The following is a 12,305-nucleotide window of genomic DNA, read 5'->3' on the forward strand; positions in this document are numbered from 1 at the left end:
GCTTAGCTTTCTGACTCAGAGCAGCCACTCATAAATTATGTTAATCAGCCATCCTAAGGATGAGGAGAGGAAAGATAACCCAAGAAAACCTTGAGGGTGGACAAAGTAGTTCAACAGAGCACTTGTAACCTGCACTGCAACCCACACCAGACCAGGGACACCCCACCTCAATAAGGGTCCAGGGGCAACTAATTCCGGTGTGAAGCTATTTCTGTTAGTGTTCCTGCATTAATAGCAGACACACCATGTGCTCTGCCACCCACCTGGTAACAATTGCAACATTAAGAGCACCAACTATTAGAAGGGAGTCTCAGAAAGTCATCAGGAAGACAAGGGGGTGGGGGTGCAGAGGAGAGAGGCTGTTCCTTTCAGTACACCCCCCTGCCAAGCCTCAACTAAAACACACACCACATTAACAAGCCTTTTTATTGTTGTCTTTTTTTGTTTGTTTTTTGTTTTTTAATTGAAGGTCGCTTACTGATCCTGCTTCCGTGAATGGTCAAGACCAAGAGAAAAGGGAGGGGAACCAGCCGGCACAGGGAGGGATCATCTCCACAATATTCCATTTATACACAGAACTAAACAGACAAGCACAGAGTCACTATTGCGGTTAGAAGTTGGCAGCATGGGATGAGGAAGGAACAGGTGTGAAATAGGGGTGTCGTTAAAAAAAATACAGCCCCCCCCCCCACTGGGTGCCTGGGGGAAGACTTGGTCTGTTTCAACCCAAGAGGAATAGAAGATCAAAAGCAGTTTGGGAAGGCCAGAACCGTCAGGGATGGAGGGAGGAGGAAGGTCCAGGGGGTTGGGGGGCTGTTTGGCAACTGGGGTGAAGGGAATGCCCTCCCCCTGCTGGGATCCCCCCAGCCCCTCCGGTCTGGCAGGAAGGGGGCAGCCTGCAACCCCCTAGGGCAGGTCTGGGGTTGCCAGATGCTCCAGGCAGGGGGCTGGAGGGGGCTCACAAAGGCTTGCCCTCCAGAGAGATGACGGCACTGCCCCCCAGTTTTTCGGCCAGGGTGCAGCGGTCCTTGACCTCCTCATAGCAGTTTGCTTGTAATTCGTGCTTGATCCCTGTGGGGAATAAAAAAGAGCATCTGTGAACAGGAAGCACTGGGGTAGGGGGTTTCCTGTGGCTGGGAAGAGAAATCAAGAGCCATCAAGAGCAGATGGACGAGATAAGAAACCACCCAACAGGAGTGAAGATGGGAGGGGAAACCCCCTCTGCCACGACATTCACCCCACCTGCAGCCAATACAGAAAAGTACACATTGTGGTCTCTACCTGTCAGCTTCTTCTTGATGGCGTCCTTGGAACTAGCATAGATCATTTTGCTCTTAAGGGGTGCGGATTCAGGGGCCCTAGAGACAAACCAAGAGTCAGGAAACTTGCCACCAACTGCCCTCAGGCTCTGCACAACCCAGAGAAACACTTGAGCTAACCTCCAGCACTGAGGAAGTTTGTCAAGTTCCCCACTAACAAGTGTTATTTTACAAACCCTCCTCCAAATCCCCTCTAACTAGTAAGACAAAAGTCAAGCTCTTCTGAGAAAGAAGACAAAACTGCCTGAATGAGAAGCTCACCAGAAGATAAACACCAGGTCCTCTTTCTTGCTTTCCTTGGTCTCGTAGGTAGCGTCATAGAGGGCATAGCGGCAATCCTTGTCTGGCAGCATCTTGACAAAGGTGGCGTAGGGATCATCCACAGTCTGGCCCACATCACCTACCAGGATCTCCTTGCCCTCCTCCAAGATGATGTTCTTCTTGTCCTCACTCAGGCAGAAGAGCACTGCCTTCTTACGCTTCTTCACTTCCTCTGGCGTCGAAGACTTGCGTACCTTCATATCATTGAATACCTTGATGACGCCATCAGAGACAGCCACACCAGAAGCCTGAGAAATGAAACCAGACACACCTCATAAGAAAAAGAATTCTGTAGAACTGCTCCTTACAGTCCCTCCTTTCTGTTCTCAAGAGATCTGTCTGGATGCCACATACAGTCCTTAGCCCTAGTCTCAAGGGATCACTAATTCCCTTTCCAAGGCAAGTCATTACTTTCCCACTCAAGTTACCACCAAAAAACCAAACAGCATACAACCACTACATGGCAGCCATGGAAAAGACCTTCAGTTACCTAATTCAAAATCCCCTGTCCCCCATCTTATAGGATAGCAACTGAAAATCTGTAAAAAGCAAAGCCTTGGCTGCACTGTGAACCCAGAATTAAAAAAACCCATGGGCTAAGAGTTTGGTTCCTACTCTTCGTACTCCTTCTCAGTCTTTGGATAAAGGGATGCCTTTGAACTTCACAGGCAGAAGGACCAAACACCTGGGCCCTAGTCTCCTCTTCAAAGAGGAAACCAAGATTCTACAACACTCCAGATGGGTCACCAACAGGTATACAATTAGTTTTGGCAAGCCCATCAGAACGGCTCTATGCAGTTATTACAAAACGACACTCTTCCCTTCAGAGATCTTCCCCAAACAAGAAAAGAATTCTAACTCCCAAATAGGACCCTGCTGGACAACTCCCTGTCCTCCGGGAGTGGTTCTGGATCCCACAGTTGCTAATACCAGGCATAACTCTAGTTCCCAGCATCTTCGAGCCCTCTTTAAACTATGCTGGATCGTACTAGAGGAAGCTCTAAAGAGAGGCGAAATCCGCCTCCCCGCCCGCGGAACTGCAGCGGAAGCTGGCCACGTGACTCGGCCACTTCCGGAGTAGGCGGAGAAGAGATGGGCTAGGTCCGGCCCCCTCCCCAAGAGAGAAACCCGTTCGGGAAAGGCAGTGGCACCTCCAGGACCTCAACATCCAGAAAGCGCCTTTAAGGACGAGTCGACTGTAGGCCTGTCAGCTACAGGCTGTAATCTGGGAGCTTACACAAACCTTAGTTCTCGAAGCCTTCGGGCTAAATATAGGGGGCGGGACGGTTTCCGGGCGGTGCCCGCCTGGGTCACTTCCCTAAACTCGGCTCCACCCTCAGGCCCCATCCGGCAAAGCCAAAGGCCCGTTTGTCCGGAGCTTTCAGCCCCGATGGACAGGCTTGAATGTATGCGCACGCGCCGGCCGGTCGACAGTGCTGTTCCAACGCTGGCCGGCGGTACAGGCGAAAACCCAGTTCGCAGTGCGCGCTCGCTCGCTCCCGAGTAGGTCCACGGCCTCTAAGATCCACTCCAAGCCTTACAGTGCAAGCCCCTAACCGTCGGCCCGGCGCCCCAAACAGGACGCCGTCGACATAGCATCCCCCTAGGCACCGCGCCCCCGCCTCTCCCGGGAGCCGGCATCCCCTGCCACCTGCTCCCGAGACAGACCCGGCCGCCGAGGGAGGGTAACGAAGAGAAAGTAACAGCCCTTGGGTGGGGCGCGCGCGCGCCGAGACCTCTCGCGCGCTTTTCTCTGGCCGCCCCCGGGCCAGGTTTGGACGCCGCGTGCTCTGCCGGGGGCGCGCCCTCGTGAAACGCGCTACGCCGGCTGCTTCGCGAGGGGCGCGTACCCGCGAGCCCCCTCCCCCACTCTCCGTGTCCGCGCGGGCGCACCAGCGGATGGGGGAGGGGAAAGGAGTCCAGGGGGCGCGCGAGCGACGTCCCAGCCGGCCCTTCCTCGCTCCCACGGGCGCGCACGCGCGGGCCATCGCCGCCCGCCCCTCAGAGCGAGACCCTCATCCCGCCTGGGGCGCTGGGGGAGGGGTTGCCGACATCAATCCCCGGTGACCCCCGCGCGCAAGCGACCGATCCGCAGCCGCCTCCCCTCGGGCACCGTGACCTGCCGCTCACCATGTTTCCGGAAGCGAAAGAAGACGACAAGAAGAGCCTACGAAGACGAGAGCCGCCGCAGCTGCTGCCGGGATCCGACTGAACGCGGCCTCTCCCGGCCCCTTCCGTTTAGTAGGAGCCGCACAATGAGGGGCGGGGCGAGCTTCCGGCGCTCCCCGAGCGGGCCGACGGGAAATGGAGTCCAAGGGTCCTGCGCCGTCGTGGGGTTCTCTGGGTAATAGTCTGTCGCATGGCCCACCACCCTGCTCCGCAGTGCATGCGTGGAAATGTAGGCCGAGGCAGCTGAAGGGGTGGAGACATGGCGCGGAAAGTGAGCCCATTGGTGGAATTTCCCAGGAAACGTTCTGATCTGAGCTATAGTCCCGGCGCTGCGTAAAATGACCTGAAAACCTTTCCCTACTAAACCGTTCCCCAGTGAAACGGTTTTTCTACGACCCATCTGTCACTTTCTGAATCCCTTAGTCTTAAGTTTTTATCTGGAATAGAATTTTGCTTCTCTGAATCGAAGCAACTATTCATTGGCCTGGAATCTCGTCCTAAAGCAAGGAGAATCGCAAGTATAAAGGTGTCCTAAATAAATATTTGAGTACCTTTCGTATGCGAAGCCACTGTGGTCTCCGGAGGAAAGGTCATATGCAACTTCAACAAAATAAGAATAGGAGGGAGAAAGGCCATTAGGAAAAATTTGAAAGGGGAGCTTTGTTCTTGCTTAAAGATGTTTGTAAAATCCATTAGGCAATAAAGAGGGGAGGCGAGGATTTGTGCATTCAAGAATTCTTGTGCCTTTCACCATATAGGGAGAAGAGGGGAAAGATACCAAGCTAGATTTGAACCTAGTTCATAGGGTTATGGCTATTCTGATACTCGCAAAAAGGAGCAGGACCTTAAGGGTAAACTAGAATGGGAAGCTCTGGGAAAATTTCGTTAGCCTAGAACAATGGCCATGACTTCACATTCTGCAGGAAAAGAAGGCAAGGTCACGAACATGTCAGAAGCAAGGGGAATTGGCGACCTTAATCCCATTAGCAGAATAAAGAGTGTAAATGGAGAACAGTGCCAGGGAGTGGGGTACCTCACAGAGCATGCCGGGGGTTGTAGTCGGGGACACCCAAACGCACCGCCGACGGGCCAAACTCCTGGAGCTTCAGGTAGAGGCGGTAGCTCGACTCCGCCTCCCCCAAGCGGGGGCGCTTCAAGAGGCTACTAGCACCACCTTTTAAGAAATTAGCATTTTCCCAGAGCAACGAGGAGGGGGAGGGGGCTTCGCAGTTACCCTGGAGAGCTCTGCGCCCGCCCCCGACCGCGGGATGCCCTAGATGTCCTTATTAGGACAAGAGACCGGAGGGGGTGGGGCCAGGCCGAAAGCCGACTTCAGGCTCCTTATAAGGCCTCGTGGGGAGGGAGGCGGGAGCCGGGAGCCTGCTGGGGATGCTACACCGCTACCTAGGCGGAGTCTGAAGGGCGGACCTGAGGCCTGGCGCCCGCCCGCCTCTCTCCCTGCAGGCCCACACCTCCCGACTTCCGGCAAGATAGCTAGAGGCCTGGGCGGGGAGCGGGAGGGGTTGCTTCAACCCGTGTCCTGCTCCATTGTAAGTGTCCGTCAACCCGGAACCTCTTTTAAGGGTCCTCAATCCATTCGAGGATCCCCCACTTCGAATGAGCCACAGAAGTGACGAGTGTTCTTTTCTACCTTTGTCTACAGCGGCCACGCGAGATCCGACCACGTGCCCACCTGAGGCCTCCCCACTTAGTTGCCAGGACTGGCGGCATCTCTTTCTTACTGTCTTTCTCCTACTTTTCCTCTCCCTCGGTCCACCTAGCTTGGGCTTTCTGTGCACATCCCCGACTTCGCAGCCCCAGTCACACTCACACGCCGCACACGCTGCACACGCAGGGTCCCGCGGCTCCGGATCACTATTTCCTCAGATCCTTCGCTCTTTCTGCCTTACCCTTGGGTCCTCATCCCTTGCACACCTTCCTAGATGTCCCTCCCACAAATATAATTACACTCACTTGCCCACACCTCCTACAAATCTTTTCAAGTCCAGTCTCTGTCCTTTGCAAAGGTGAGGCTGAAACTCAGACCTTGGAACAGCCAAATTAAGGTTGCTCGGTTAAGCGCCGGCTCAGTCTGCCCTCCCAGTCGCAAGAGGCGCTGTCGGTCTTCCTATTGCTTGCACAAGATGCCCCTGCTCACTCATTGGAGAAGGGTGGGAGGAAGGGGCGTGTCAAGGCTCCAAGGCCTGGAGACGGCGGGTCCTGAAGGCTGATCCTGGACTGGGGGAGGGGAGGCAGCTTAAGCGAAAGGTGATAGTGACCGCTCTCCAGTTAGTCACTTCGAGTAGTGCAGGGGCGGGCAGGGCGGCAGGAGGCTACCCTCCAGCTAGTTACCCTCTGGGGCCACGTGATTAGACAGGTCCCGCCCTCACACTACCCCCAGCCAGGTGTTCCATTCCCGACCCCAGAACTGGAGGTGCCCCAGTCTCACGGGCTCGAGGCGCCAGAGGATTCGCCCTGGGACTCATGGCGGCGCCGGTCCGCCTGGGCCGAAAACGGCCGCTGCCGGTTTGCCCCAACCCGCTTTTCGTACGCTGGCTGACCGAGTGGCGGGATGAGGCGGCCAGCAGGGGGCGTCGCACGCGTTTCGTGTTTCAGAAGGTGGGTTCCAGTCAACTGGGAACAGGGAACAGGTGCTGGCGGAACCAGACGACCTGGCCTATCCTGACCTAGTTCCCTTCCCCTACCCCTGCCAGGCGCTGCGCTCCCTCAGGCGGTACCCTCTGCCCCTGCAAAGCGGGAGGGAAGCTAAGATACTCCAGCACTTCGGAGATGGGCTCTGTCGTATGCTAGATGAGCGGCTGCAGCAGCACCTAGCTTCAGGTGGTGATCGCCTCCGGCAGGAATGGGAAGATCCTCCGTTTCCCCCAAGTGCAGCCTCTGTCTCGAATACTTAAGTTTCGAGATTCCCAACTCCTGTCCTAGTTGCTGTTTGACTTGGGGCTAGTGATTGGTACTCACATACACAAGCAGACTGCATCCCAGACCTGGCGACTGCCAGATTACGTGTGATGCGGGACTCGATTTCTTTTGTTCTCACAGATAACCCAGCTTCTGGCTCATCATCTGGAGAGATGCGTCCAACCCAGAAAGGGTCACCTGCCCATGTCCAGGACTCTTCCATGCCAGTGAGGAAACGGCAAGGGGACTGGGAAACGAAATGGGAGTACTGCTAGTAGGATTTCTTGATTTGAGAATGTTAACAGGCCTGAGTCCAAATCTCATGGGTGATGCCTGGCCTAGGGCAAATGACTTATCTTCTCTGAGACTGTGTTTTAGCTGCAATGGGAATATTGACAACAGCTGTAGAGGGAATTCCTTAACTAAGCTATTTAAGGGGGCCCAGCCCAGGAAGTAATGGGGCTGCTGTTGGTGTTCCTGCTCTGCAGTGGGTGGCAGAACTGAGGCTGGGCCAGGCAGCTGCCCCCTGCTCTGCAACTCTGCACTGTCCCATCCAGATTTGCAGGGGGTCATTCAAGAAAACTGGAGGCAACTGAGGGACTTGCTCAGCACCATGAAGTCAGCTGAAACAGCCATGCCAGGAAATGAGCCGTCAGTGACTTGCCAGCATTTGTGTTCAGAGTCCCTATGTTCCTTTCAGGTTCTTGCCCAGCCCCAAGCAGGAGGCTCAGGTGGCTACTGGCCAGCTCGGCACTCAGGAGCCCGAGCAGTTCTGCTGGAGCTCTACCAGGAACACTTGGTTAGTGCCTGGCCACACTGGTAATAGCCAGTAGAGGCAGTGGGGGTGAGGGGAGGCTCCTGGAAGTGCCTTTCTGGGTAAGGTGGGCAGAGAACATCCCTGTCACTTTGGCAGAGTGAGGAGGAGCCTCAGCACTGAACCTACCCTGTTGTTTCTGTTTGAGAATCCCGCAGGCCGCAGCTTCCTAACCAAGGAGGAACTGCTGCAGAGGTGTGCCCAGAAGGCCCTCAAGGTAAGCACCAAGGTGGAGGAAGACAGGTGGAGCCCATCAAACTGCACTTCCTGGCAGTGAGCAGTGGCATGGGTCCTGGCCAGCACCTGGAGCCAGCTTAGATTTGTAGCACTACAGGCTCTCTGAGGGTCTCTTTCTCTATCAACAGGTAGTCCCTGGGAATGCTCAATCCTGGCCAGCTCTCCGTTCCCTCCTGCATAGGAACCTGGTCCTCAGGACACACCAGCCAGCCAGGTGAGACCAGATTCAGGGAATACAGGAGGCAGGGACAGGATACATGTGATATTCTTGGTGAGTCCCTACAGTTGCATAATTTGCTGTTGAGGCAGGGAAAGACTGGCCTTTCCCACAAGGAGCCTACACTAAGCTGGGAGGCTGAGAAAAGAGGATTGCAAGCTCAAGGCCAGCCTCGGCAACTCAGCGAGACCCTGTCTCAAAATATAAAAAGGGTTAGGGATGTAGCTCAATAGAAAAGTGCTCCTGGATTCAGTCTCCAGTATCAAACCAACAAAGGAGCCCACACTGTTGGAGTACCAGGAGCATGTGAGCAACTGGGGGCAGCAGGGGATGGAGGATGGGTGCCAGAGTTGTTACAGGAGCTGAAAGCCTTTGCCAAGGAGAGGGCATTTAGCATGTCTTAAAATTTGCTTTTCTTGTTTGTTTGGTTTGGGCAGTGGGAATTAAACCAGAGGGCCTTTACCGCTGAGCTACATCCCCCAGCCTTTTTACTTTATTGCATCTATTTTGAGACAGGGTCTTACTCAGTAGTTCAGGTCCTCTCTAAGTTGCTGAGGCTGACTTGCACTTCTGATTCTCCTGCCGCAGTCTCTGGAGTTATTAAGATTACAGGCATGGCATGTATTAAAATCTGGCTGATAGGCCTCCACCACCATATCCCACTTTCTGAGATCCTAGCTACTTGGTAGGTTGAAGTGAGACTCTAAAATTTAGCAAGAGGCAGACTCAGAAATTTTAAAAAGCTGGGAATGAGGCTTAATGGTAGAGTGTCCCTGGGTTCAATCCCCAGGGCAAAAAAAAAAAAAAAACAAAAAAACTGGGTCTTATAGGCAGGTAGGAGGGAAAAGAACGAGCAAACGAGGAGAAAAAAGTTTTTGCCTGTGACATGTATTACACAGGGCAAATAACAGTAGGCAGGCCCCCAGGAAACTGATCTGAGAGACAAGAAGACAGGGAGCCAGTGGACTTGTTTTTGCACAGGGCTGCCAAGATGGAGAGAGGCCCGCCTAGCTGGGTGACAGCCTGCCAGATGTGAGTGAAGAAGGGAAAGCTATGTTTGTCTCCTCCACCTCCCAGGTACTCACTGACCCCAGAGGGCCTGGAGCTGGCCCAGAAGTTGGCTGAGTCAGAAAGCCTGAGCTTACTGAATGTGGGCACTGGACCTGAGAAGCCCTCTGGAGAGGAGTCAGCAGTGCCAGGAGCAGCCTCAGCTGAGCTGTGAGGAGGAAAGGGGGGGGCGGGGCAGAAATGAAGCCAACACCACACCCTTATCTCCATGATCTACACCTGCTGCCCTACCTTCTATGGGTTGTAGGGGGATGCCCTGGCACTGGGAGTTCTAGCCTCACATAGAGCACCCCCTCCGTAGTGGTGCCAGTGAAGGAGGGGTCCATCAGCCACTGCTGGAGCTGAGGCCTAGAGAGTACAGGGTGCTGTTGTGTGTGGACATCAGCGAGACCAGGGGGTAAGTAGAGGGGGGAAATCCATGAATGATCAGAAGATGCTGCAGGGTAGAGCGTACTGGCCTGATCTTGGTCTCCCTCCGTTATTTCAGGGCAGGACATAGGCAAGAGCTTCTCCGAGAGCTACAGCGGATGCATGTGGCCCATACAGTGCGCAAGCTGCACATTGGGGACTTTGTGTGGGTGGCACAGGAGATCAGGCCCAGAGACCCAGGTAAATGGCTGTGGATGGGCAGGCATTAGAGGCAGGCCTTGGGGAGAGAGGTGGGACACAAGCCAATGGGTTCTTTGACTTCTTGGCAGCCAGACCTGGAGAGTTAGTCCTGGATCACATCGTGGAGCGCAAGCGCCTGGACGACCTGTGCAGTAGCATCATCGACGGTCGCTTTCGGGAGCAGAAGGTTCCTTTGCTGGACCTCCTCACCTTGCTTTTTCTGCCTGCACCAGGGTCACTGTCTCAGCCCAAAGGCGGCTGGGGAACACTGCTGGGTGTTCTCAAGGCAGAGCCCTCATGGCATGCAGCCACGCCCCATTAAAGCTGCTGTAGGCAGCCCCAGGTTCAGATCCCCTCAGGCCACCAGGAATATAGTGAGAATGGAGGATCCTTAGCTGGGCCAAGGAGCACATTAAAGATCCCCTCTGTACCCAGCCCCTGCAGTCTTGGTTAAACAGGGCCCAAACGTCTGCAAATAGAAATGCAAAGGCTGTGCCTTGGTCCCTGCTGCTACACTGATCCTAGATCAGAGGCCACATAACCCAAGGGAGGCTTGAAGGATGGGCAGTGTTCAGAAACAGAGAAGGGCTTTCCCACAAGTCACAGCACAAGCTCGGGTGTAGAGGCTCTCTGAGATAGCAAAGATGAGGAGGCTAACTGGTGAGACAGTCACACAAATGTGACATGATAGACAGCCCAAGCACGTGGGCTTACAGGCCTAACCGTCTCTCCTCTGTCTTCCTCCCTAGTTCCGACTAAAGCGCTGTGGTCTGGGGCATCGGGTGTACCTGGTGGAGGAGTATGGCTCAGTCCACAACCTTAGCCTTCCTGAGAGCACACTGCTGCAGGCTGTCACCAACACCCAGGTAAACCACGAGGCAGGGCCAGGCTTTCAGGGGATATGGTCTATGGTGGTTCAGGCCAGGATCTGCCACTTCCTGTGGGTCCTTTTCACCAGGTCATTGATGGCTTCTTTGTGAAGCACACAGTAGACATTAAGGAGTCAGCTGCCTACCTTGCCCTTTTGACAAGGGGCCTGGAGAGACTCTACCAGGTAAGCAGATGCACCTGTCTCAACTGGTCCCTTACCTGAGCCATCACTTCCCCAAGGAGGAAGGGCTGGCTCACTGAGGCCTAGGACCGGGAAAGACTGCTGGGGGCTGACCCTTAAGAGCTCTAGCCTGGCCTTAGTCCCCTCTTCCCTCAGGGACACACCCTACGCAGCCGTCCCTGGGGAACCCCAGGGGACCCTGAGTCAGGGGCCAGGCCCTCCCCAAGCCCACTCTGCTCACTCCTCACCTTCAGTGACTTCAACACAGGAGCCATCAAGAACAAGGTACTGCCTCTGCCCAGTTTTTCTTTAGGCATCTTGGCCCCCACCACCTGACACATGCCTTCCTCAACCTCAGGCCCAGTCTGTGCGTGAGGTGTTCGCCAGGCAGCTGATGCAGGTTCGTGGAATCAGTGGGGAGAAGGCAGCAGCCCTGGTAGACCGATACAGCACCCCTGCCAGGTACATCCCTGGATGGCCTTCTAGGGGTCCTCAGCCCTTGCCCTCCTTGCATGGAATGTAGCTTAACCTGTGCTTTTGGAGAGTGGGCCTGGCTCCATTGGACTGTGCAGAGCCAGAGTTGGGCAGATTCAGCTGAACCCAGGGTTGCTTATGGAGGTTGGTCAGCCAGGACTAGATGATGTCCCAGATATGGGGGAGGGTACATATGGTGCAGCAGAGAATGCTTCCTGGAGGAGAGGGCTGGGGGGGAGCTTTTGCTAATTCTGTCCCAGTGTTCCCAGGAAGCAGGCAGGGCAGGATGGAGCAGGACCAAAATGCCAGGCACAGGAAGTCTGCTGTGTCCTGACCTCCCCACCCCAGGTTGACCCTATTCCTGCTTTAGTTCTCATTGTGCTGGCTCAGATAGTCAGCCATCAAATACCCCATCCCCAGCCTCCTGGCTGCCTATGATGCCTGTGCCACCCCCAAGGAGCAGGAGATGCTGCTGAGCACCATCAAGTGTGGGCGTCTGCAGAGGTGAGAGTGGGAGAGAATCTGAGGGAGTCTGGGGCCTGGGTCACGCTAGATCCCAACCAACCCTGCCATTCTCTTCCTGTAGGAATCTGGGACCTGTTCTGAGCAGGACTTTATCTCAGCTCTACTGCACCTACAGCCCCTTGACTTGAACTGCAGCCAGAGCCAGAAGCCATCTGGCTCCCCTCCCCCCAAACTAGCCAGCCTTTTAACCAGGACTTTTGGAGCTACAATAAAAATCTTGATGTGTTTGCAGACTTATGTATTATGGAGGTGACACTAGGCTCCAGGGCCCTTGTGAAATATGCAGCAAGTAGATGAAACCATATGGTCCTGAGTTGTTTTTTTTTTTTTTTTTCTTATTTTTCTTATGCAGTGTTGAGAGTGGAACCCAGAGCCTCCCAAGTGCTAAGCAAGCACTTTACCACTAAACTACACCACCAGCCTGTCTAGCGTATTTTAAAGCAAGCTTCTCAGGACCTGGAGTTCCCTGGTTAGGGAGATGGAGTCAGTGGGGCATTGCAATTTTGAATCTGTATAATCAGATGGTCCCTGACCATACAAAATTTCCTTTGGTAAGAGGTTCTGCAAGTTGGAAAAGATGAA

At 54.6% G+C, this 12,305-nt stretch overlaps 2 protein-coding genes across 10 annotated transcripts; one reads left to right on the plus strand and one right to left on the minus strand.

Annotated features, from left to right (window-relative positions):
- Positions 1-422: 422 nt before the first annotated feature.
- Positions 423-5,769, minus strand: CFL1 (cofilin 1). Of its 5 annotated transcripts, XM_081281911.1 has the most exons (6): positions 4,843-4,980; positions 4,361-4,409; positions 3,771-4,052; positions 1,581-1,888; positions 1,282-1,358; positions 423-1,071 (listed from the first exon to the last, which is right to left on the minus strand). In XM_081281911.1, the coding sequence occupies exons 3-6, from the start codon at positions 3,771-3,773 to the stop codon at positions 959-961; spliced, it is 501 nt and encodes a 166-aa protein (XP_081138037.1). In that variant the 5' UTR covers positions 3,774-4,052; positions 4,361-4,409; positions 4,843-4,980; the 3' UTR covers positions 423-958. The 5 variants fall into 5 exon arrangements, with proteins under 5 accessions (XP_081138037.1, XP_081138039.1, XP_081138038.1 ...); XM_081281913.1 differs by lacking the exons at positions 4,361-4,409; positions 4,843-4,980 and adding an exon at positions 5,641-5,769; XM_081281912.1 differs by lacking the exon at positions 4,361-4,409.
- Positions 5,770-6,284: 515 nt separating this feature from the next.
- On the plus strand, positions 6,285-11,956 carry MUS81 (MUS81 structure-specific endonuclease subunit). Of its 5 annotated transcripts, none has more exons than XM_081281858.1 (16): positions 6,285-6,428; positions 6,524-6,698; positions 6,870-6,955; positions 7,429-7,527; positions 7,691-7,759; positions 7,908-7,993; positions 8,978-9,028; positions 9,366-9,461; positions 9,552-9,673; positions 9,763-9,860; positions 10,423-10,539; positions 10,632-10,727; positions 10,881-11,009; positions 11,083-11,186; positions 11,619-11,702; positions 11,785-11,956. In XM_081281858.1, the coding sequence occupies exons 1-16, from the start codon at positions 6,294-6,296 to the stop codon at positions 11,849-11,851; spliced, it is 1,614 nt and encodes a 537-aa protein (XP_081137984.1). In that variant the 5' UTR covers positions 6,285-6,293; the 3' UTR covers positions 11,852-11,956. The 5 variants fall into 5 exon arrangements, 3 of the variants coding, with proteins under 3 accessions (XP_081137984.1, XP_081137983.1, XP_081137985.1); XM_081281857.1 differs by lacking the exon at positions 8,978-9,028 and adding an exon at positions 9,074-9,214; XM_081281859.1 differs by lacking the exons at positions 8,978-9,028; positions 10,881-11,009 and adding an exon at positions 9,074-9,214.
- Positions 11,957-12,305: the final 349 nt, after the last annotated feature.

The sequence above is a fragment of the Spermophilus citellus genome (genome assembly GCF_964194105.1).
Source record: "Spermophilus citellus genome assembly, chromosome: 2".
In the NCBI taxonomy this organism is placed as follows: domain Eukaryota; kingdom Metazoa; phylum Chordata; class Mammalia; order Rodentia; family Sciuridae; genus Spermophilus; species Spermophilus citellus.

Coding starts and splice junctions, on each gene's coding strand:
- CFL1 (XM_081281913.1), bottom strand. Junction 1,359..1,580: donor GACCTGGTGTTTATCTTCTG/GTGAGCTTCTCA, acceptor GTTTGTCTCTAG/GGCCCCTGAATCCGCACCCC. Junction 1,072..1,281: donor CATCAAGAAGAAGCTGACAG/GTAGAGACCACA, acceptor TATTCCCCACAG/GGATCAAGCACGAATTACAA.
- MUS81 (XM_081281857.1), top strand. CDS start 6,294: ATGGCGGCGCCGGTCCGCCTGGGCCGAAAACGGCCGCTGCCGGTTTGC. Junction 10,728..10,880: donor GCCTGGAGAGACTCTACCAG/GTAAGCAGATGC, acceptor CTCTTCCCTCAG/GGACACACCCTACGCAGCCG. Junction 11,703..11,784: donor AAGTGTGGGCGTCTGCAGAG/GTGAGAGTGGGA, acceptor CTCTTCCTGTAG/GAATCTGGGACCTGTTCTGA.